At 37.2% G+C, this 27,182-nt stretch overlaps 1 protein-coding gene across 6 annotated transcripts in view; it reads right to left on the reverse strand.

The window, feature by feature from the left end:
* LOC119833142 (serine/threonine-protein kinase minibrain) overlaps nt 1–27,182 on the reverse strand; it is a 114,234-nt gene that overhangs the window by 6,727 nt on the left and 80,325 nt on the right. For 5 of the 6 annotated variants that reach the window (XR_005287936.1, XM_038357064.1, XM_038357066.1 and 2 more), the window contains exons 4-11: nt 8,164–8,352; nt 6,972–7,119; nt 6,364–6,537; nt 5,865–5,977; nt 3,085–3,294; nt 1,993–2,078; nt 1,169–1,298; nt 672–813 (exon numbers count right to left, since the gene is read on the reverse strand). Coding sequence is in view for 5 of the 6 variants with exons in the window: in XM_038357064.1 (XP_038212992.1) it covers nt 672–813; nt 1,169–1,298; nt 1,993–2,078; nt 3,085–3,294; nt 5,865–5,977; nt 6,364–6,537; nt 6,972–7,119; nt 8,164–8,352 (1,192 nt within the window). In the remaining variant the exon portion in view is untranslated. Of the gene's footprint in view, nt 1–671; nt 814–1,168; nt 1,299–1,992; nt 2,079–3,084; nt 3,295–5,864; nt 5,978–6,363; nt 6,538–6,971; nt 7,120–8,163; nt 8,353–24,037; nt 24,263–27,182 lie in introns of those variants that run through there. The other variant, XM_038357068.1, reaches the window with a different exon arrangement.

Below are 27,182 nucleotides of genomic sequence, written 5' to 3' on the forward strand. Positions count from 1 at the left end.
TCAATCACGAGCAGCGCCATCTCGTGGTAATAAACAAAGATAAAACTATAACTTAACAAGTTAATACGAAATTAGACAAAATGTAAGATATGATCTGGATTAGTCATGGAATCAGGTGGTTCCATTGTGGGAGTCGAGCATGCTTCGACACGAATTGGGCCAGCTCGCACCGGAGAAGTACCACACCCGCACAGAAAACCGGCGTCAAATAATAGTGTTTCGTACGGCGAGTGGGGGAGCCGGAGGCCCATTTCCTTTTCCTTTCCCTTCCCGGTCCATTTCTCCTTTCCAGTCATCAATTCTTTTCTTATTCCTTGTCCCTTAAAAGCGGGCAGCGCATTCGCAGAAGTCTGAGCCTCTAGGAATGTTCATGGGCGGCAGTAAACGCTTATCATCAGGCGAACCACCAGCTCAGTTACCCGCTATGACATAAAAAAAAATCGTCCGTTGCGGACGGAGTGGGTCGAGTGTGGTTAGATGTGATTCTGTTTTGGTCAAATGGGGGTCAGTACAGACATTTTCAGTCTGTAGTAGTGTAGTTATAAGAGCTCCACACTCGGACCACATTAATGCATCCCAGCCCATCAGACTGATAGGTATATTACATACCGCATGTATGGGGTCTGATTTAGTTAGTTGGGATTGGGACAAGTGAAGTGTGTGTCACTGACCGTGCTGGTGGTGCGACTGCGCCTGCGCCTGCTGCGTGTTGGTGGACTCGTCGGCGGTGCGCTTGAAGAAGTTGTGCTGCAGCGCGTAGTACGGCGTCACGCGCTGCTTCGGGTCGTACTCCAGCATGCGCAGGATCAGGTCCTGGAAAATTGTACGAGCACCATTGTCAGCTGTTGGTACATTATGATGTGATACATAGGAATTTTTCTATAAAATAAATAAGGATCAATTTAACGATAGACATTTATATCTCGTTTATAATTTTTTGTTCATCTCGTTGCCACTGTATCACTCACCATATCGCCCTCCTTCATTTCACACTAGTGCAAGTCTCACTTGCGTCACTGTCATAGTTTTAAAAGTAGTAAGAGGACTGGAAAAATGGCAGTCTATCAAATGGTGTATCTTCCAGCTTCCGCTACTATACTAGAACACTCGCCCAACCATTTTCCAAACCACGCCATATCCCCAACCCGTCGAATAGCATCCCGCTCACCTTGAACTTGAGGTAGTCGGATACGGAGTGTCCGGGCTCGCCGCGGCGCCGCGCGGCCGGCCCGCCGCCCTCCACGCCCAGTATGTCGTGCAGCCGCCGCGTGCCCGCCGGCCGGTACTTTCTGTAGCCGCTGCGAGAGTGTACATCATTCAATTAATGACAGATACCTTGCTATGCACCATCTTGTGTCGGTTACACACTATTTCATGTATTATTTTAATTCAAAAAGGCTGTGTTATCGCTGACAGCAACCTCTTGTATGTGCAAAACTACTGAATCTCAGTAGCGCATATCAAAAATTATCAGTACCATAATAAAACGCAAAACAACTTATGTATAACATTTAAACGTGTTTGTTATATTTGACATTATTATCATAAACAACACATATCTTTGCATTTAATAATAAAATTCGACATATTGTTTATGTCACATATAAATAAAGATATGAATTGGATAAGTTATGTAAAATTCAAATAGAGATAGTATATTATGCAACTAAGTAGAGATAGTATATCGTGTAATAATCACAGATGATCGAAATCTCTAGCAGCATGATATAAAAAAATTCCACAATTATGACTTGATTACTTTTAGTAGAGCGTTAAACGCTTCGTAACGTAACGCGTTACAGCGCCAGTCTATTCGGCTTCCTTTTCTCTCACGCATACGGCAGCTATAAGATTCTCCTTTCTCACTCTAACTGACAGCGGAATCCGCATTCATTTCAAGCAATAACCCGAGACACACTCGTTTTACTTATCTTTACGTTATTTTATTGAGTTATATCTGCAACTTAATGAATAATAAAAACAAACACATACCCATCTTTACTCGCTACTTTCTTCAGTACATAACCACCGCCCTCCGACGCCGGTAATTTATCGAAGAACTTTCTAGTTTTGTGTGCCTGAAACAGAAGGTGTGTATTGGTATTTTATAATTCAATATCTGCCCATTAACTGGAGGCAGAGTCAAAAGATATAGTGGATTAAAGTATAAACTTTGTTTGAGAACCAACAGAGTTTGTTCAACTAAAACTTTAAGATGATAATTATCATAGTTCACCCTACAATCAAATATCAATATAAAACAAAATGTGTCACAAGTTGAAGCCAACTTAATATGGTGTATGTATTATTAACAAATCAATATTCAGCGTCCAAAAATACGAAGCTAGCATTAGTATCACAAACGATTTCAATATTTAATAACAAAATATCAAAGTAGGTCAGACGAGCCACAATAGGGGCAATTACACGGCGTTTACACATAGTCCCAACTTTGACAATTAACACGAATTTTCAGTCATTACCTCATTGCGTGGAAAATCTCCCGAGTCAAATGTAACATTCGTATAGACGAGTTAAACAGAGATATGTAACGTTGGCGTACTTGTAAACAATTCGAGACGGTACTTAACCTTGTTTTGGGGTTTCGTGTATGAGAAAAGTGAAAATGACATTAAACTATTAGTATCTATCATTGACGTACGAATAATCTCTGACAATCAGGCTCAAAAATTGTCCGAGGCAAAGAGGCAAAAATCTGCGCCTATCGAACAGAGTGTTTTAAAGACCAAAACAATGGACTTTGAACATTAAAGCCACGAAATAATGTGCTAATTTCAATGAATGTTTTATACAACGCCGCTTGGACATTTATTGCCGACATTCTAATAGGCGATTTATAGTCTAATTGCTAATTAACATTACGTCAATGGTAATTAAATTCTATGTATGTATCATCTCGTATGAATAAATAAATCAATGAAGAGAATGTTTTTTAAAAAATAAAAAATTACAAAAATCCTGGAGCCAGTTTACAATTTTTTTACTTTTAAGCCAGCAAACCTCTTACATTATGTGTGAGTGAGCGCTATGTCGATTGCTCCCCATCCAATACCGAACGCTCACCTGATCCAACAGATGGTCGGGCGGCATGCCGAGCACCTCAACGATCTTGTTCATCTGGTCGAGCTCGTTGGCGCCGCTGAACAGCGGCTCGCCGGTGTGCATCTCGACGAGTATGCAACCGAGCGACCACATGTCGATCGCGAGGTCGTACGGTATGCCCAGCAGCACCTCCGGCGAGCGGTAGAAGCGGGACTGGATGTATTGGTATATCTGCGGGTGGAATTTCACGTGGGTTTCTTTTAGTTTTTTTTATTGATATTTGATAATCTTTTGTACGTATTTTGCCAAGTGGTGGAAACAATTTGTTTTAATAAGTAAAAACAAAGGGAATACATATACTTTTGGTCTTTTTATTAGAGATAGGCAGACATATGGTAAACAGACAATAGAATAGATATGATGAGTTGTTTTATTTGAACGCAGGTAGTGGATAATCTTAATCGGATTTATCTGAGCATGTTTTTCATTTCTATGATGATGAATGTAAAAAAAATCTTAAGTCTAAGTTGGAAAAATATTGAATATAGTCTTATTTATTAATGGGTATGTGAAAACACATTTTATTTCTTTATCAGTTGTAATATGCTGTAATATGTAACAATATGGCTTAAGAGATAAATTGATTGTTTTACTCGTTTAACTTATTTACACTTTACAAAGTAGTATAAAATCTTCCTTCTAAAACTTTTTCTTCATACATATAAAAAAAAACAACAATAAATCAGATTGCATTGAATGTTTAAAGTGAGTACACATTACAGCACAACTGTTGCATTCACCTCATTTCCATACATAAACCAGCGGCAATTAAACATAAAAAAGCACCAACACATTTAAATTAATATCAATAGATGCAAATCGCAAGAGCACGCTCTCAGGGCATGATTTATTCGAAACATAAACAACGCGAGGAAGTGGTACGCGTCGCAATATTGACTTTAATACGTCTTTTAATTAATTACAAGAGTATCAATGACACTGATTACATCGCAGTTATTTTATTGTTTATATAAACAGTGGGAAACGTTCGCCGGCCGGTGCGTTTATTGGTTCGCACAACAAAGAACCATTGACGCGCAATTTGCGATAACCTATAGCACCGGTTTGTCTCAATTAAAACTTTTAGATATGAAGCGCGCAGTTTCTTTACGATATGTCTAATTATGTTTGTGTTAAAGTTTGCAAGGATGAGTAACTTTCATGATTACAACATAGATCTGTGAAGGTTTAAAATTTGTAACAACAATATTTGCCGGCCTGTATTAGAAGGACGGAGTTTTTTTTTCGTGTATTCATAATATTTATTATTCTTTTGCACACGCTATAAGGACAACGTTTTATTTAAAGCAATTTAATTATATATAAAATTATATTGGGTAAATGAAATTATGAAATTGAAATACGTGAATTCTTGGCGCCATTATTTCTTTTCTCCTATATACATCAGTTGATAATTATTAATAGGCCTGTATTAGAAGGACGGAGTATTTTTTTCGTGTATTCATAATATTTATTATTCTTTTGCACACGCTATAAGGACAACGTTTTATTTAAAGCAATTTAATTATATATAAAATTATATTGGGTAAATGAAATTATGAAATTGAAATACGCGAATTCTTGGCGCCATTATTTCTTTTCTCCTATATACATCAGTTGATAATTATTAATAAGGCAATTGTATTGCGCCTATAGATGCAAGTCAGAACCACATGCAAATTTCAATTCGTTCGAATACCTACCACGTACGTACGAGCGTATCAGGATAAAAACACTGATTAGCGCCGTACCGACAAAGATAGCAAAGTACATTATATTATGCAATGATTATGCCATAAATAGATAATATTTGTCACGATACAGCGATATATATGTACTTGGTTACCAGTTATTTCGTTTTTAGATCAAGGACAATGATATATATTTATATTTAAAGATATATTTATCGCAGCGGGCAACGCAACTTGACGCGCGTATCAAGTTATGAGCGGTTTTCGATGCGCCAAAAATCTCAATAGACTGTGCGTCTTTACTTATATTATAAAGTAGAAAGATATTTCCTAATTTTGATGCAAATAAAGCCGAACTTTTGGATAGATTAAAAAAATCTTTCACCAGTAGAAAGCTATACACTAAATGGATGGCACATGTTTTATTAATGTTTTAACCGGTAGACCTATAGCGAACGGCTGATTTATTATAAGCAGATTTCAAAACCGTCGTACCTGATGACTGGAGATGTATACTTTGTACGGATTAGGGTAACTGGGTACTCGATTCTCGTTATAATTGTGCAATAAAAGCAGGTCTTTATTTATTTGTTGCATTTACATACGTCTACACAAAACATATACGTTGATGAGATCGCGCGGTGGTGCTTACGCATCGTTCGCTCCGACCGATGTTCGGATCACAAATAGATTTATTATTTACACTAGACAGCATTTTCAGCATTTAATTGCTCCTACCACGAAACACGTAAAAAACAATTTTCTAAATAAAAAATTTTAAAAGTAGGCAAATGCCGAGAAATTGTTTCTTGCATTATCCAAGTCGAATTGAATGAATAATATAATTAATAAAAAAATAACCAAAAATTTCCCAGAAGCAGCCCCCAGACATTTATTTTTGACGAGTTAAAAAAGACAACACATCTAGTTAACCTGGTCCTACTCCATAATTGAAAATTGAACACAATTATCATCCGCCCTAATGTTTAAAGTTAAACAATAATCTATTTATTTAACTTACAAAGAGAATTAATTGGATATAGTACTCACCCGTTGCCCCAGCTGACACGAGCTACCAAAGTCGACAATCTTGATCGCCGACCTCTTCGGATTGCACAGAAGAATGTTCTCCGGTTTTAGATCACAGTGAATTATATTTAGTTCTGTAACGAACGTATTGGATACATTATTTAAAGATAATTTTCTAAAGTAAAAAGTATACACACAGTGTTTTAACAAATTAATTTTAACCTCCCGTTATCACTATATATATAATTTTTGGATCTAACATTTTACTGAAGCTGTTACATACTTTTCTAACAATACAAAATTAATAACATACTATAAAATTAATAGTGGCTCAATTTTTAATCATAATTGGACCTGCGTAGTTAAGGATAGTACTGATTGAATGCGTAGTTAAGATAGTACTGTTAAAATTTAAAAAACGACTTCGACACAGAGTGTCTGTGAACGTCTGTAACGTTTTCACACAAAAGCAACCCGACGGAGCTCTAAGCTTGTAGTAGGATAGAAGAAGCAAACTCACCGGGTTGGCTGAGGAACAGCAGCGCGGTGCACAGCTGCTGCGCGAACTTGCGCGTGAGGTTCAGCGAGACGCCGCGGAAGTTCGTGTTGCGCAGCAGATCGTACAGGTTGTACGACAGCAGCTCGAACACCAGGCACAGGTGGTTGCGCCACATGAAGTGCCGCTTCAGTTTCACTGCAACGCACACATAAACTGTATACATCATGCATGTTACAAAAGTTCTCCTTGTCTCAGCATGACAGTCATACAATAAAACTTTCCATACTATATTTTTGAATAATTATTTAACATAACAAGTAAGTAAACATTACGATCCCCGTCATTTCAACTCTTAGATTGGCCCATATCACATTCTAATAATATCGAAATTGTAAGGATTTTTCGTTAAACTGTCGTTACCATAATATACACACTAATGATACGAATAACATACGTAACCATGAACCGATTCCTTGTTATGTTTCGCGATATCTGAAACGTTGTGACACAGGGAAAAACCACCATCAAACATCGACTTTTAATTGACCAATTAGACAAATTTGTCGTTATGTTATTTTAACACAATTTTCCCTATTTTGCATGCATAAGTTATATGAATAGCTTTTTACCTATATAATACTTGTTCTCCGCGTCTGCCCTGTTCATCATTTCTAGTAACTTGACTTCTATTTGTGCCTGATTTAAGAAAGGTTTCTTATTTTTAATAATTTTTATCGCTACTTGACACTGCTCCTCGTGGTCGTAAGCTTTTACAACCTGAAAAAGACAACATAATAACATTAAAATTTTTATGTTAAGATTTACATTTAATAAACCACACTCTCTAACAAAAATAAACGATGATCTACTGAATGTAATTAGACATTCCTCATAAAATATTAATAATATAAAGTTGAAGAGTTTGTTTGTTTAAATGCGCTAATCTCACTGTTATTCCGAATTAAAACAAAAATATATTGAATAGCCAATTTTTTATAAAAGGCCATAAATAACAAGGTATTATAATATACCTTATAGCCACCACATGGGTGTAACCGCGCCGCGCAACTAGTAGTATATAATGTGGTTTACAATTATATTGCATACGGAATTCAAATGATCAAAGTTACTGTATCGACAACACTATATGATATTAGATAAGATTGGATAATACACATGGTATCCTAAAAATCGATTTAATATATTTGGAAAACGAAATTCAAATTATGATTTGTGCTATATATTTTAGGATTGGAACGTGAACCGGTAAATGAATGGAATACTTAACTCATGAATGGTGCTCATTAAATATTTAATTAAATTGTTAAAGTATCTTAATCCACCTACAGTATACACATCGCTTATTGTTGTCTGTCGCATTGTTAATAATGCTCTTGATAAGTATACAACATACACATTGTTTGCAAACATTACCTGGATAATATACATATTGAATCATAAGGCTCAATCTTTTACCTCTTTCAAAACAGTTTTAAGATCCTCAGATGTAAAATTTTATAAAAGGGTAAAATACTTTATAGTCTGCAAAGCATCTGCATTCTCCACTAGCGTTATTGGTGATTAAGGACGTTGGTGACCACTTATCATTAGGTGGCCCACCAGGTGGTCGCTCTGCTATAAAAAAGCTAAATCCACTCCTACCCACAATATAAACGTGGAAGTTTGTAGTTATGTTAGTTACCCTTTCACGCGAAAACCACTGAACGGACTTTGATGATACTTATAAGCTATACAAAAACTTGCTTTGTCTTTGTATTTATAAAAATACAATACATAAAAAGAGTATGCATCTAGTGTTACCTGTCCGAAGGAGCCCTTGCCGATCGGCGACGAGATCTCGTACCGGTCAAGGAACTTCTCGCCCTGCTTGATGATGTAGTCGTGGTTGTCGTCGTCGTAGCCGTCGTTGTAGAGCTTGCGCTCCTTCTTGTGGGAGCCGTCGTCGCCGAGGTACTGCTGCGCTCTCCGCTTCTTCTTTGCGTAGTATACCTGTGGGGAACGCGTGACTGTTAGACCTTTTTTTAGATAAGAGCTACAATCGGTCTCTATTGTAAGAGGACTTTTTATTTCGATCGATCAATACAAACCGGTATTGGTATACGGATACGATTCATTTATTAAACGATAATATATAACAAGTTTGTTCATCTTAACATCAGTACTTTTAAATGTTAATTAACGACACGATAAATATTTCTTGTTATTTCATCAGAAGACTATAATAAATAATTTAAATTAGCACTAAATTATCATCATTATTTAAGTATAATTTTGTTTAATAGGACGAAAAATAAATAGATGTTCATTCAACGCACGTCACGTATATCGAATTCAATGACAACATGATTAATTGAATATCGCCGAAACCCAGATCAAAGTTCAAACAAGACAGACAATAATAAAACAAAACAAAAAGAGTAAATAAAGATATTTCATTTCTTCACCTCATTTTTTCCGAAAACTGATTTAATGTTTCCCAGTTTTTATTTGACAGGTGTTCCAACAACAACGGAATTACGAAGCATTGAAATAATTATGCTTTGGTGTAACTTCAAAAGAAATGATTTAATTTCGGTACAATCTGATACTAATCGTCAGTTTTGATAGGTCAAAATTGACACTGTCATTTTCATAAAAAAAACATTTATTGCATAACCGTCCAGTGTTATTTTTGTATCCGTTGAAAAATATGAAAAATTATAAAAACATTAGGCAAGCTTTAATTTGATATAATCTTTTCAACAGCTATTTCATCATGTAATCACGTCATTACCAACTATTTACGATAGCGATTCACACAACATCAAACGAGCAAGACAGCTGTGAGAACAAAAAATAACCAAAAGACATAAAAGCAATCACGTCTAGAAGACGCGTCGAAAAAAAGCCATCGCATGTGTTATAGGAAATGTAAAGGCGAGAGAGAGGGAATTTCGACGGACGTTGACCCAAATATGCGGTTGACATTGATCGACGATACTCGATACGTTTATATAAAACATTCATATAATCAACGCATGGATTCGGGACTAGGCAGTTCATTGCTACCGGTTTTTTATGCGGCACCGTCGCGTCTCGACGTCGGACTCGCAGTGACTCATTAATATGTTCTCACTACTTGCATGTAATTACTAATGTGAACGCCGTGTAGGTACATGGGCTTCTCGTATGCTTTTTCGATACAGATTTGATCGGCACTACAAAGAGCGTGCGATCGGTAGATCGATGCGTCAGAAGCGCGTCACATGACCTACAATATGTGGCATTCACCACGGTTACGTAAGTAACGTGGCGGACAATATCGGTGACTGCATAGCATTCGCAGCGTGGCGGAAGTGTCGCATATCGACGGGGCCAACCGATAACCCAAATTTCTGACTCCGACCTACATACCTATTACGTGGTATATTTTACAGATGACCGCCGTTATAGCAGCGTGGGTATCGTGAGAAGCAATGGCGCGGATAAATGCGGCCGTGCGTCTTGTAATGCGATTTGAAGGCGCACTTCCTCGGGGATGTTTGATCGGTCGGGGTCGGTGCGTATCTAAGGTCAGTGTTGTCATGTGGGGCGTCATCAATCAGGAGGCTCTGTGGTAGCGGTGGCAGAGGCGAGCAGGCCAGTGACCGCGGCACGTGGTCGAGATGAGCGCGTCGGGCCGGGGAGACGGCGCGCGGCGGCTGTCATTGATTTTCCCCGCCCCGCCCCCCGCCGCCAGCGGCCCCTCCCCGCCGCGTCTCACCCACTTCCAGCGCCCGATAACGAGGTTAACGGGCGACGTGAGCGTCTCCTAAACTTTAATTATACCCGTACACCCGTCGTGCATGTTTAACCGGGCCTCTATTCAACGTTTTGTTTGCAGCGCACCTGATAACATGATCCACCGTTCGGATAACTATCTAATGAACGGCGCCGGGGATGGTAACTCGAAGAGCGCAACTCGTAGGCTCGTCGCGGACCGACTTCTATTCAAATCCGCTAACTACGTCTCGACGTAAGCGTGCGACTGGGTAAACTTTGTGAATTTATTATAAACACTCGCTATTGAGCTCCCATGCTCTTTACCTTGTAACTTGCAGCGAAGGAAATAAATTTATTAATATGCAATAGAACAGTGTGCAACCTCAAGATACAAGCTAAATCTATTTATATTTATGCTTGTTGTGAAACGATCGTTATTAATCTTAAGAGTCTGTGTGGTCGGTCGTGTGTTGCATTTATAGGAGGGCTGGTGTAGAGAAAGTTACCCTTTAAACACGGCAACACAGCCCTATAATGCGATTACTATAAATTTAAATTACGGCTTGTGAAATCAAACCTAAACAATCGCCGACATTTAGTAGCATTCGCATAAATCATCGTGCACAACTTAATTGAACCGATAAAATATTGCTTATAAACGTTACGCGCATTCATCACCGCGATTGATTCATCGTGAGAACGGCCACTAGATTATTTCGATCTGGTTCGTAACGATTTTTCAAAACGTTTCCTAGTAACCGTTGCATCAGGCGTTGCTTGTTCGGTTATCTTAACGCATTATTTCTATATAGTTATTACGAAACCTAATGATTCATTGCCAATCGACATGTGGCTCAAGCGTCGATCACAGTGAAGCATACAGGCCAAAAAAAAGTTGTAGCATCGTCGTTAAGATTCCAATTTTCTCGTAGCTTATTACCTATAATGGAAAAATATCATAACTATGCAAATTGCAATATTATAACACATATTATTATTTGTTAGCTTTTAGCCTACGGCTTCGCTAACCTAATATGTCCTCTCTCGGATAATAGACTATCTTTGTACCAAATTTTATCTAAAACGTTTCAGCGGTTTAGGCGTATTAAAGTCAGACAGACAGACATTTATGAGTATTAGTAAGGATTACGTATGTATATGTCATACGAAATACACTTGTTTAAAATGTTTACAAATGCAACAAGGTTTACTTTTGTAATTTGAAGACTTGTTTTCTTTAATTTCTTTTTTCTTTTTTTTAAGTATATATTTGCGTAAAATCTCGCAACAATTACCTTCGTACCCTAAGTGTTTTATTGATGTAAAAACGAATACATATGCACCATACCTACACAGATAAAAAGCAGCTTATGTGCTTCTCCAGACTACGATTAATGCGTGAAATACAAACATACATCCATACATCCTTTTAACATTTCGCATTGCGATTACTACCTACACCATTTATAATTCAATAAACAATGAACTATTAGCGACAGGTTGTTATATTTTATCCTTTCAGATTATTGCGGAGTTCGCGCGAGGTTTTCCACGGAGATAATTCCAAACCTAATAACAATATTGAATGACTGCGTAATTTAACAATCTCCCAATTGATCCGTCGCTATTACAACCTACGCAATTTCGACGTGATATATTTGTTCGAGTATAATATTCGTCTATAGGTAAATAACGGTCTGGTAAACAAGTATTTTTATAATAGGGGATAGATTTAAAGGTCACCGGGGGATCGTATTGACTTACGCGCATACTTTTATTATTTGCGCTAATCTTCTATCTTACAATCTTCTACCTACCCCCAAAAAAACCGAAATGTTTGTGTGACGCTTGCTGACCCGGAAAACGTAGTCTACCTTACTTTTATGATAAAGGCTATGTAAAATACACGTTGCGTACACAAAATTTTATAAAACTAGGTCCAGCCGTTTCGGTGCAGTAGCGCATCGCGACACAATACGGTTATTAGGTACATTAGAACAAGGTAAAACATATTAGTAGTTTCGTTGGTAACTGTTGTACGTAATGTCGAACTGGTTAAATAAAATGATTATTAGTACAGACATATGTTATTTACATAGAGCCTGTAGGACATTGAATTATATTTCTTTGTGCGTAGTCCGGGGGCGGGCAAATATAGCTTTCTCATAAAATATTCGACGCACGTTATGAACTTTGTATTAAGTTTCGTATATAACTCGCAATAATTTTAATCTTGTAATGTAATAATAGAAAAAACAATACAGCGTGTATTTGGGCTTCTACAAATGTTTCCACATTTTAATTTATAGTACAAATCCGCTTAAAAATATCCCAATGTTTAAATAAGACATTATCATATTCCAAGATCAAACTTTTTATCGTCTCGGGAGTCGAACAGAGCTTCTTTCAACGTTTGCACACTACGCCACTAACAGTCGTTAGTCTCAAACAAAACAGATTCATGAAACACGAAGACAGAAAAAAAATGCAAGGACCAGCTCTCGTAATTTTCACAAAAATGATCTATAACATTCTTATAAAATGTTAAATACTTAAATCCTACATGTATATCTACAAACACGCTTCTTAACACACAAGCCCTTATCTTCTAAATATTCTGTAGCACACAGAAAATTTACCTCGAAAGTACAATATGTAACCTGACCTCACCTAATCGGCGCATGCCATATCGGCCGATATATCAATAGGAGCCGATTCACCTACACCTACTAAACATCAATAACATTGTTTCGGCCCATTTATAGCTCCGTCTATTTGGGTTTATTAAGGGTCGTGTGAACTCTATGATTTAAGGCCCATTGGCCAAACAACGCCCCAGTTGCGAACTTGGCCGGTACAACTAGTGAATTTGCAAAGTTTTCATTATTAAGACATATTACGGCCGCCACATTAAAATTTCTATACCATTCATTCATACGGAACGAAAACAAACGTTTAGACCACGGGAAGTAACTACTTACTACCGCACACCGAATGATAATTTATGTTATGATACTTGTGTATTACACTAAGATGCTAGCTTGCCTTGTGGTGTCACCCGTGGGCAAAATCTTTCATCCCATGTTATATAGAAAAAGAGTGTGGCTATTCAACTATTTTAATTACAAATTTCTTTCAAATTGGTGATATGGTTTAGCCGATGGATTGGCATTTAAGTATACATTTTCGTATATAAATGTATTAAAAAAAACATACGATTTGATCATTAAAAATGAACAAAATTTACTCACTCGGTCTTGTAGGTAAATAGAAAATATAAGGAACTTATCGTCTTTGCTTGGATTAGAGGATAATAATAAATAATATATATATTAAATTAATTGCAGTGGTGGCTCAGTGGTGAGAATCTCGGACTTCAAAATAGATAAGTCTGGGTTCAAGACCGAGCGAACGTGCAGGAAATAAATAGATTTTTCAATTTAACTGCACATGTGGATAACATCAACATCAATGCTTAAACCGGTGAAGAAAAACATCGTGAGGAAACCGGCATGCCCAAGAATCAAAAGTTCGACGACATATGACATCTGCCAACCCGCACTTGGCCAGCGTGGTGGATTATGGCCTGAACCCTCATAAGAGGCCCGTGTCCCACTAGTGGGAACATATATGGGCTGATGATGATGATGATGATATTAAATTATGGCATTGTTACCGATCCTTAAAGTTTACAAAGTTCGATATTAATGTGTCTCTTTAAAGTTGATCAAAATCGGGTCTAAAGTAACTTACATACAGGTTATAAAACAGCGAGGCCAAAACTGCATATTTACATAGGCATAGTAAAAAAGGGAAAATAACCCTGCACAAATTCACATTATTATTTAATAAATATAAGAATAGATTACGTGGGCGTTAGATTCCTTAGAGCGCACAGTAACACAATGAGATGATAAAGAACTGTAGATAAACAACCCCTTCAAACTTTTCTACCGAAATAGAAGGAGCTTCTAAACTGAATGCCCATTTTTATTTTTATCACAAGATTAATTTCGGAGGTCGTTAAATAACAATATTATGCATTATCTGTTTTGGTTTATTTTTATGACCGTTGTTACTCAGTCGGTACATTGACGGAAAACTTTTAATACGTTGCAAAATTTTAAACTGTTATATATATAATCTACTATATAATATTAGGTACGGTTCCAGAAATACATCAACTTACATACTTCATTGTCTTTTCGAACCAGATATGTCTGAGTATAGTTGGTTAATTTTTAAATAAAAAGATGCACATACATCAACCCACGGTCATTGTTGAAGTGTAAAATTACTTACAACGCCACTGCAAAATAAGCTTTTCACTGTAAGCAATTTGAAATAAAATTTGTTTCTCATAAAATACCTCTTTATTTCTCATAAACATCAGGTACATTTGTATTTTTAATATCGGCAAGAAAGCAAGGGCGCCCGCCTCGCCTCCTCACTACGCCACGGCTGCTCCTAGAAGTTGCCCATCTATATACAAGAAAAACGAAAGCAAAACGAAAAGCAACAGTTACGTAGAGTATTTTCATTAAGAGTCGAGTGAAAAACCTAGTGTTCGAGACTGTTTAAAATAAAATAATGTTCGGTTAACATTCTTTTTGATATAAATAAATTTAAGAGAACTCGTAAGCTACGATGATATAATAGTTTATAATAATTAACTAAGAGCTTTTAAGATGGTGTTAATATAAAGCTGTAAATAAATAACAAAATTGTAGTGTATACACCTTCATAAAGACTAAAACCTAACGCAACCTACCCAGAGATACAATACAAACAAAACGCGATGGTATATCGCTAGTGAGCGCTACGTTTTCTAAACAGAATCGTTACACAATTGATGACTGGTGTCGTCTGCAAGTTATCATACACAACGGCACACAGCTCTCCTGTGTACTGTATTCCATGCGACACAACGTCATCGTGACATCATCAAACACGATGACGCAACGCTTGAATCATCGCGAGATCAATCAGTGGGTGCGAGCACTCACTATCGAGCGACGCGTATGTGATTAAAAACGCATACACTGTACACACGACGCGTATTTGTTTTAGTTAAATGAGTCTATGACGACGCGACGACAAAAAGCGGACGAGCCGATGGAGTCGCAGCAGGAATCCCCAAAAAGCAAATAGTACGGGCACGCTAATTAATTTTTCATAGCCGCGTCGCAGTGGCGGATTTCGGCGCGTCGTGCGTCAAAAGCGCGGGCCGTCTCGAAAGATCGCAGCACGTCGTGTCAATTAAAGTTGCGGAACTGCGCAAGTTTACATCATTAACACCATAAAAAGACAGTTATTGCGAGAAAATTTGCGCAATCAATTAGGAGTTTTAAGAGGGGTCGGGGGTGGATGCGTGCAGAGTGCAGCGGCGACGGCGGCGCGTGGGGAGGGGGCCGGCGCGCGCATCTGTGTGCATTCGGCATATTTACCCCGATAGTGGGCGGGCGGGTTCACTGACCCGACCCAATGCAAGGCCCGCGTACGTAGGCTGCGACGCACACGCCGCACGACGGGCCCGTTTCATTAGTGCCACCGCGCCGCACACCCATGCAAAAAGCTAACACTGTGCGTCAAGTGGGTACGCACGCTTTTTTAATCATCCGCCGTATACCTAAGCACGGATTAGCCGACTGATTCCCATCTTTGATTTATAAAATACGTTCCACTGTACAGACGCGGTCTAAACTTACGATCGTCTGATATTCATCTATGTTTATTTTAAGCTCTCCGTCTAGGTAGGTGATTTAAATTTTATGATCAACTAAAATAGCCAACGAGCCGAAAGTGCTCTAGCGGTAGTACAACCTCGACTGCATATTATTGTAGTAACGTATCGTTATCAGATGGCTATCACAGCTGATGATATACAATGAGGTATGCACATATAATTACATATCAAGACGTATACGGTAAATGCACACGGGAGTCATAATTATACCGCGGCATTCATAAATCCGGTGATTAAGGCAGACAGACACATTCACGTAAGTATAACCCTAGGTATATGTACTTATGCAAAACCACCCTTGCATCGGGCGAATGGACGGATGCAACGCCATACCCTACCCCAAGCTTTCCCCTCGTTGAGGCAGGTCAGTGTAGACGCTTTTCGAGGGCATTTTCATAATAATTGTAAATACACAAACACAATCCGATAATAGTATATGGAAGACGTGTTTATTTACGATGTTTACGTTCACGAGTTATTTCATAAAATGTTGATTGAACGTCGCATTACCAACGTGTTTCGTTGAAATTAACTTAGTAACATATTGTTTAAAATCGCATCGTGTTACGGAATGATGTTAACTCCAATACATGAATTTATGCACCTCCGTACATAGTCTTGCACAGCAAAACAAACATTTTCACACAAATTCTTTGACGAACTGTGTCTATCTACTGAAATAGCAAGAATATGATAATCATTCTTTGCTTCTAAGCAAATTATTATAGTAATAAGCAAACCAGTTGTGACCGGCAATAAGCGTAAAAACTTAGCAAAACATAGGAATACAATATATATGTCAACGACGAATAAAAATGAGCCTTAATACGCTAGACGCAACATCAATATCGAAGCAGGTAAACACTGGTCTGGTCACAGCACGTCAACTCATTAGCAGCAGTAGGATTTGCCACTAGGGCCAATAGAATATCGACGCATAATGAACGCTCATCGGTCAGACAATATTCTCGAGGCGTCCCAATGAAAGTGTCATATTGTGGTGCAATAAATCATTCGGGGAGTGCAATTTAAACGACTTGAGACCAATAATAACGGCTTTCGGGAAGCGAGATCACTGAAAGCGACAAACAGCATGACTAATGTCTGAATGCGCAGACAATAAATTCAAATCAGAATTGGGCTTCGCCTCCGTGTTGGGGTTACCAATGTTTTTGTTTCTTCGCTTTTTAAACTTGTCGGCTAAAATTATTTGGCTGTCAGCTGGTGGACCGTTGTTGGCTTTTCAAGTTGGGAATCAACAGGCCTCAGCCTGGTGGTTGACTCGTTTTTGTATAATACAACTAGAGCATATTATGCATCATTATAATTATAGATAGATAGATATATTATCCATTTTTAAAGTTACTTTACTTATAACTTAAAAGCGACATTATGAAATGCAATATTTTTAATGGTTTAGGTAATGCTAATTAAAATCTCATGCCTATATGTACAAAAAATATGTTCAGTTCGTATAGATAAGTATGAAATACTTATAGAAACAAAATCTATCGCATTCCAGCCGATAACAAGCACCTAACTAATATACTCGAAATATATGAAAATCTCCTTCAAAATGGGAAACGCGTGCTGCAACACGGAACGGATGGCGAACCTAGTTGTAGCATAAGCGCACCTCGATTGAAACTCGAACAATACACGGCAATGTTTTGAGAAGTACAATAATGCAGCGGCCCGACATTGGACACATTCAATCGGACAAAACTTATGGGATTAGTTGCAACTTACAAATTGACTCGATACTTAGTTGTGTCGCCGGCTTTTAGCCGGTGTGTTATCAAAGTTTTAGCTTCGGTAGGTACTCTATTATAAAAAGCGGTTCATAAATATATTTCGTTTAACTGAAAATGTGGATGTTTTATACACTTCAGCGATGATATGTAGATTTTGGTAATAAGACGCTATATAGATTTTTGTGCCTAAAAAAACCATAATCATACAACTTATACTCCACGTTTCTCTATTGTTTTAAAATATGTATGTATTTGTTAGTCCATTTACAGCAACATTAGAGTCTGTATAGATTAACCATTGTTCACTAAATACAGTTATCAGCACACATTTATGTCTGAATAATTTATTAAAGGAGAGTAGAAGGCATTTATAATAGCTAACTTACTGTTAGCATAGCAATATGGATAATGCTTTCAAATATACAGAATTTTAGATTAAACACACTTTTAATGCTTTTTTTTGCGATTTATTATAAACCCCATAACCTAACATTCTATGTTATTTTGCCTTCTATACCTATGCATAATGTTATGGAAGTTTCATTATATGAAGTCACCAGTTAACTATGAGATCACAAACGCCTACGTCTGTTTCTTTGGGATACGTATTATTTATTTTTTATCTTTATTAAATGCGTTTTATTGTGAAATTTATTATATTATTTATGAGAAATGCTGCGAATGCGAAATTCAAAGCTGGACGGTTAAAATCACGAAAAGCACAAATAGTAGGAAGTACATCAAAGTGACTGAAAGTATCATCTTGCAATTTTTTCAACCCTAATCTGCAGTATCTATAAATGCGAAATAACTATAACTCTATCTGTCTGTCTCTTCTTGACGCCTAAGCCACTCAGGCGATTTGTTTGAAATTTGGTAAAAAGGTAGTTTGAAACCCGTAGAAGGATATAGGATAGTTGTTATCCCGGAAATGTTTCGGGAAAAAGAATTATGCAGGCGAGGCCGCGGGCGGAAAGCATGTAAGTAAATAACACGTCGAATATAACTGTTTATCTGATTTTAAAAATTTCGAATCTTCTAAAATTATAAAATTAATACTGAATCATGCTCTATTTTTTTATATTAATAGACTATTTAATAATAATAACAATATATATTATAGGCTGTAGCTTTTGCGTATAGACGGAAGAGTGGAAGAACCGACTAGCTGATATCAAACTCAGGGCGAAAATATAAAAAAGGTATTGTGCATATACATATTTAACATTAGTACATTATATCCAACATTGTAACAAAATATTGAAAATTTCAGGAAATTTTATAACTTCAATCATTAAATGGCTCATGTGAAATGTAAGGAACCAATTTACCACTGAACGATAGACACGAACGACAGCGAATCACAATATTGTATATTACAATCATAATATCAAGTTTGTTATTATTTAAATATTTTTCACTGTTATGATTAAAGAAAGACTATTTTACTTCTTTCTTGTTGTGTAACACAATTCAGTAAAAATAACTGCACCTGCTTTCCATAACAACGGCTATGAAGAGCGAAATATATTGGTACTCAACTATACTCTACCCTCTACAAGTAAAATCAAGACAACATAGGAATTTTAATTAGTTACATTAGGGCCGAGTCATAAGCTCGAGCGGCTGCCAAGCCATTGCCGTAATATGTCTGACGCGACGGTAGTAGACGTAGATGCGAAACAAGCGAACAAGTCGAAAACTTCTTTGAGTTCCACCACGATCGGAGACTTGAAACTAATAATTAAATCAGTCGGCATGCACGCCTCATCGAGTCAGCCGTTCGTCGCACGTAACAGCAGCCCATTAAAAATCATACGCGTTCAAAAACCTCGCCCTGCCTGTGTGCCGCCACTTCAAAGTTTGACCTCGCAATTACTAAAATTGGTTTGATTTACCATTTTAATTGTAACAAAAAGCTTATTTTTTCCACCGGCGTGGACGAGGGCATCGCTGCGGGGCCGTTGCAATCTCGACCGAGTGACTTTCGGTCGCAGGGTTCATTAGGGATCGGCAGGGCGACGCGTCGCACTAGTTGTCGGTTGGAATTTTGAGCTGTGGCGTCATGTCGTTAAGGCGTAGTTTCTGTCGGAGGTGTCCGTAGGCGCGAGAGGAGAGCACTCGAGGTCGGATGCTGAGAGCGGGCGCGTGGGGTGACGCGGGAGGATGGGACAAAATCGATATCGTCGGGCGGCGCGCGACGTCTTGCGTCCGCCCCGCGCCCCTCTAATGAATGAGAGCGAGCATAGTCATCTCTGCGGACGGCCGACGGCTCCGGCGATACGGCACGCCGCCGACTCGACTCCGCTGCGTTTCTGATCCGATGTATTGCTTTGCGACGCGATAACGAACCGAACTCTCATCAATCCGCACAACCCTACTACACTTTTCAATATAGCTCCAGCGCTATTACTACATGTCTGTAGTAACATTTCATTTTCTTTCGAGAGCGCCGTAGAGGTTTTGCGATTCTATGCGGGGTCACGGCTACACGAAAGAAGTAAATATACCTTGACATTAAAATGGAATAAAATATCCCCTTGACTTTTACATAATACGAAATATTATATATTAGCTATCTCCACTAATCATATTTTTATTTCACTGGTATATGATGTACTTCATATTTCCTATTTTCTATTTGTTCATAATTCATTAATCAACTCAAAACCAACCTCAATTACAACATGTGGTTTGAAACTGTCATCCATTATGGAAGTGCATGAAAGGGATCTTTGAATGCACACCTAGAATATAATTTAGAAAATTATCAAAATAACTTTTCTATATTTATTAAAATAGTTATAGAATGGGTCTAAAAATCCGAGCACGATAAGTACAATCGAAACTCGTGAGAGTAAATCCTTGTTCCCTCCGCTCATATTAGAAATAATCGCGAAACTCTTATAACTTAAGAACTGACTCTTATATCAGCAGTTGTAATAATAACGGATGATGCCATCCAACAAACAGCTGGGACCTTTCGGCACACGACAGCGGTGGATCAGATTGAAGACACACAGCATTCGACTTACATCTTGACAAAATAAACTGTAATTGTTGCTATGAGAAACAATGCTGTTGCGTCTTTTTTAACAGTCTAAAATGCCGATGTTTTGTGGATATTTGCACATTGTTCTTTACCCATATACGTCTTATAATGACCTCATTGCAACGTACCCTTAAATCATACAGTGACATACAAAGAAAGATTTTAAGATATTAAACACTTTTTCAAGAAATATATACAATTCAGATTCTAGGCAACGAAGAGAATGTTGTAATTTGACTATTTAAAATCTTAGTTTCAAAAGCGGGATTAAGGAACGCAACGCGCGCGAATAAAAAGAATCGAGAGGCGGCATTAACCTGAACTGCCGTGTGCCGCAAAAATTGTAAGAACCTTTTTTTTCCAAGACTTTGCCACTACACAACTTCATTCATAAATTCATAACCTATGTTAACGTGAATTACAATTATGCCTCTAAACGTTTTTACTATAAATGAATTTACTGTAAGTCTAATTCCGAACTTGGACACAGTTCACATTCGTACTACGTAAACCTTATTTCTCGAAATATACGGTCTACTTTATAATTGTGTTTAGAAATAGTTTCCATCAACTGGCAACTCTTGTTTGACTAAACGTCAAAGTAAGAAGTTCTGATATATTCCTATAGTTTGTAAAATTTTTATACAAACTGTTAAGAAATGTACAGTAGGTATTTGTGCAATTATTTAAATTAAAAACTGTAAAATAATTTCATGCAGTAATAGAATAATCTAATAATCATCACATATCTCTATAATCGTAACTTAATTCCCTTCAATGACAGCTATATTATAATTATGAGCTGTTCGCCCCGGCTTCGCCCATGGTACATACGTACCCTCCGTCACTCAGTCAAGTTGCAGCTTTCTAATAGTGATAGAGTAATTTAAATCGGTCCAATGGTTTTTGGGTGAAAATTTTACAAATTTAAAAAAATCAAATGTTTCCTCCTTGCAATATTAGTGTAAATATCATTTGTGCCTACCTACGTACCTACTCATTGGCATTAACCAATACCCTACTTGGTTACGGAGAGTACATTAAATCCAAATATCCAACAAAATTTTTACATTTCAGCGCCTGAAAAATGGCAATGTTATTGTAAGTAACAAAATGGGATTGAAAAGGCCTGCGCGTTGAAAGCGTCGCAGGCGAGGGGCGGCCTTAACCTGGATCACCGTAAGCCAAGATCTTGACATTTCTCATTCACGTGAGACCGTCATCCGCATAACAGTTTCGTCTTCACTAATTACACGTTGGTAAGAGCAAATTGCAAGAGTTATGAAATGTTACCCTTTTACGCGGCGATCCGTGTGCCGAATGCCGTCCGAAATTAGGTTTGGTGTGCACTATGTCAGTGGTGTAGTATAAATTTAATTTAATTCTGCTATTGCCAAATAGGCGCTCAATTAAACACGATAACTGTTTAAAATGTACAAGAAATTTTTATTTCAATTAACACTTAATTTAATAAATATTGCAATTAACACTTCACTTAGCTAAAATAGCAACTTAACCAAAACTTAAACTTAACTAGCATCTATCATACAAACTATATATAGCTACTTTGATCTTTACAGGAAATTGAATGACCCTCACGGTAACAAAAATAGTTACTTTTAATACACATAATACATATATTTTTTTATTTTTAATTCAAAGGTTAACATGCGATACTCTTTCACCAATAGCGCAAAAATATATGAAATGTACTTGAACAAAAATACAGTTGACGATTTAGCAGTGTCAAGAAATACCCCGAAGGTAAGCAGTTTATGAGTAATAACAGGCATCAATTAGCAATACGAAACCTACCTACAACGATGCACTGATCTTTTGTGATTCATCCAATTCCGATAATACTCAGAGACAGACTCATACACATATTTCCGCATCCGTAAATCAAAATACCTAAACGTTTCGTGAGAAAATATCTCAGTAATAAAATGACGAATGCAGTATATCTCAACAGGTGTAAACGCGTAATCGGTGACTAATTAATTAACCACTACTAACAACATACATAACATGGTTTTTTTTATAATTAGATTTTCCTGTTGCCTTACTTTTAGATCTGCATATAAGGCTACGCCAAGTGATTACCAAGAATTATAAACCTCAATTAGGTACATCATATGTATCCTAGTGGTACAATATAAAAAGAAAAACAACACTAGATATTACGAATCAACATTTCTGGGAATGCTCTATTTACAATTCCCCAAAACAATAACAGCACAGACAAGACGATACAAATGAGACAACGAAACCGCTTCCTACACTAAAATAGACGAGTGCTCATACAACATTCACATTATCATTTCCAATAATCCATCAATGCAAGGGTTAAGGCGCCAAGCCCCAGACGCGCGATAAGCACGCGGCGACCGCGTGACAAGCGTCAAAACAACGACCGACCGCTAACATGTGTCCTGTATCATTTATGAAGGGAGATTTCATTTGGGCTATACGGAATTTCATTACAAACGCTTTTTATATTTATGAGCTATTTTGTATTTCGCATTAAACAATTATTAAGGATTCGAGATTCTTTTTTATGAGGAAATCTTGCCTAGATACCCACGGCGTCCGAGGAAAGAGCCGTGGAAAATACCGATTTTTACCGAATGAAAACTAACGTGTTCCGTGGCGCAGTTTTGGGCGGAAATGATGCGCGTCAATAAGCTGGTTTTTGTTGATAAGCTTGTTTGTGTAAGTGCAATCTCTAGCATTAATTAATTAGAAAAAAAGTCCTTTTTAATTAACAAAACATAACAATAATTATACTATCAATGGCAAAACTTGTAGATAATAGTGGTAATTTATATTCCGAAAATAATTTTATGAGAATTATTTAAATTAGGTATTATTGAGGAGTTATATGCTCACCAATCAACAAATTTTTAAAAATTTTAAATTTTCTTTCAGTGACATCTATTTGTAATTAAAAACAAACAATATTTTATAAACGTTACCTGTTTTGCAATAAAAGCTCATTGGTTACTAATATTAAAATCGATTGTGATAACATATGTTTTCCATTTATGATTAAGATAACGATAATTACATGTTCCTATAGGAATATTAAACATAGGTAATTTATTTTTAATGAAAATAAACGCAGGTAATTATAATAGTTTAACTGAGCCGTAAACTAAGGGTTCACAACAACAATAAACGTTAAGTGGATATTGACGTAAGAAATTAACTAGTTACATCTACGTAAACTCTTATTATATTATTATTTCACAATTTATGCACAGTAAAGCATAAAAATACGTTCATTTACATATAAAAATGAGTTAATTTTTGTACTAAGAAATGGTATTCAGTACGATGGGATTCCATTTTCGTACGCAAACAAAAAAGATGTCGACGTACCATAGACAGAGCCCTGAGGGAGCGCCACCGGAGCGCGTCGGACAGAGTCCTAAGCAGGGCTCCTGTAGACGATTCTCCCTTGCGCACCATCGCTTCACGCACGGCTGGTGGGTCACTGGACTTCACACGGCGCGAGCACAGCGCCGAACCACATTCGACATATGGTATAAACGTGATTTAATGTAGCAACCGTAATAAACGACCGCGTGGACGCGACTGACATTATCTGCTACACTTACTTCTCGAAGTCCACTGGATAGTAAAGGCACGTTTGTATTATATTCTAATACGTGTACGTGGGTATCGTTGTTCTGGTTGACGCGCGTTCCCAATGTCGGCTGCGCGCCGTCAAGAGTTAGGAATTTAAACGCCTATAAATATACATCTGTCCTCTACCAAAAGTTGACACTGGCCAAATAATAGAATCGCTGTTTATCAATGAATTTTGTTTACATTTACATGTACGATTGCTCGTATGTCTATTTATATAGATATAATATACATCTTGTATAATAAAAGATAACGGAATGTGACACATCTTCATCGTTCTATCTACATAAACAAACTTAATATTGAAATTAATTACAATTAGACATATGTAAATTGCGAGTGCAGACGCATCGTACCCTTATACATTTCCGCAAAGCTACGAAGATCAGAGGGGAAACGCGTCCGGTGCTTCCTCAATCATCTAAAACCGGTTGACTCACCGCTATCTCCTTGAGACATCACCGTGCATCATTTCACTCCCGGCCGCCACAATTAAATTTCCTGGGAAACTGTTCGATGCAAATCAGATGTTTACATTCACAAATAATTACCCATCCTTTCTCACAGCGTCACTTTTTTCCTAATTAATCTCGTGGGAGTTTCAATGTGGGATGGGATTCGTTACGAATAGAAACATCTCGATGCTGTAGTCTGATTTCGTAACATAGTTTTCTATTTAATAATACACCGGGAAACTCGGATATCCTTTTGATAGCTGAGGCATTCCCTCCTTAATTTACATATGCATTTAACTTTTTGTCCCGTCAATTTCGTTCGCACTCAAGCAATTCCGTTTATATCTACAATATATAAAGCAATAAATAAATAATAAAGAAACACAGACACGTTTCCGTAACCTTACCTACAACCTGATTTATTGAAGGAAGTATTTTAACATTATTTTATGTCGGTTTTTTTTAATCATAATATGCATCGATTAAAATGTGTGCATTTTAATATAAAAATATAGTCGACTATGTAAATGAAGTATTATTTAGTGAACAAGGCCGTAAGGGTTGTCAGTCTAATTATTGCAACACAATTGCAACTATGAAAACGTTCTCGTTTTTTGCGCTTTCCATGGCGGCGTGGTGGTACGCAATTGTGTCCCGTATTACGATTAGCACTCGCCCGATTATTCTATGCAAGGTTATAATTAGCCAGTGGCAGGAGTCCAGGTCGATCACTCGGCTAACGGACCCGTGCTATATCAAGTCCGGTCGTTGACAGGAACTCTTGCCGGAATCGAGTTTATTCCACATTTCGGCGCTCTGCGATTTTTATAAGAAGATGTCTTAAGAATAATAAAAACTGGTTTTGACGTCGTATCGTTTCACACGAGTGACGCATTTCCTCCATTATATATCAATTCTAATGCCAAAAGTTGTACGCAACAGAATTTCAAAGACATTTGTTTGACATAACAGGTATTAAAAACAATCAGAATTCGTATCACGTACGTACCTATACCGACAATTTATTTCATCTCGACAGTTGGTACATTTTTTTTTATAAGTTCTAAGCCTTACGAATTTTGTACCCATTTAAGACTATATTAGCATATAAAAATACATAGTTGCTGAGTCGGGTCGTTCATTTATACAATTAGAAAACTAAAAAAAAACAACTCCATCTAACAGTTTCTTGATATAAAAACGAATATAATATAAAAAAAGCAACGTCTTAAAATCAAGATAACAAAATCGGTCTTCACGAACTAGTTATCATCTTAATTGAACTTCGTGATCATTAATTTCTCTATTTATAAACAAACGGGTTATTAAACATAAACAATAAATATTTGATATTAATTTGTGACGTATGATCGACAAATCAATTCCAGGCACACATTGGCCTTTGTACCATTGAACTGACATTCAACAAACAGACGGTGCTCATTATCTTATCACATAATTACATATATACATGCGATTTCTCGTTGAAACGTCTTCTATTGAGCGTTCTATTCAATTCATAAATGATTATACGTATGTGGGTAATAAACAATATATTAGTTCGTTTCTTTATATATATGTCACTGTAAGATTGTAAACATCGTTATATTACAATCTATCTAGTAAGATTGTAAACTTTCGATAGATTTGACTCATTATTCTTCGCTGTATTGTAATCTACCGAAGTGAAACCGTTAAATTATATATATATATATATATATATATATATTTACAATGATATACAAAAATCTATTTTATATATTTTTACTACTACATAATGCATTCTAGAGATAAACATTTTTTAATAACTAAATCTTATATATACAGAAATCAATGCATAACAATCAAAAGGCAGCCTCAGCACCAGGTCACTCCAAGCAATGCGGAAACTTAGCTGGAGCGGGCTCACTCTCGCACAACAAACAATTCGCATCAACTTCCCCGCACGAGACGGCCAACTATTTGACATCGCCCGTACCTACGACGTAAGATATTAATCTTAGTACCTATTAAATTAAAGTTAGGCGAATATCAAAGACGAAACACAAACGCGTCCCGCTATGTTGACAGCAACAAACGTCTGAAGCGAGCGATTCCGAGAATTCGGAGGGGGGGCCGGAATCTTTGGCGAGAATTTAGTTCCGAGTATCGATCGTCCCAGTTGCCACCCAAATATTACGTTAATATGTTACTCTGACGAATATTCGCTTTGACAATGAACGAATCGATAACGCACGTGTATAGGTACACGGACCTCAGCTACGGTGGCCTTTACTATCACGGATGCGAAGAACAGTCAAATATTCTAATCAGCTCCAAACAAGATGTCTTGTTTAATTGTGGTTGTCTCTTAGCATATACCTACGTCTTAATATTATATTAGCACTAGCTGCGCCCCGCGGTTTCACCCGCGTAAGTCC

The sequence above is a fragment of the Zerene cesonia genome, chromosome 16 (genome assembly GCF_012273895.1).
Source record: "Zerene cesonia ecotype Mississippi chromosome 16, Zerene_cesonia_1.1, whole genome shotgun sequence".
NCBI lineage: Eukaryota > Metazoa > Arthropoda > Insecta > Lepidoptera > Pieridae > Zerene > Zerene cesonia.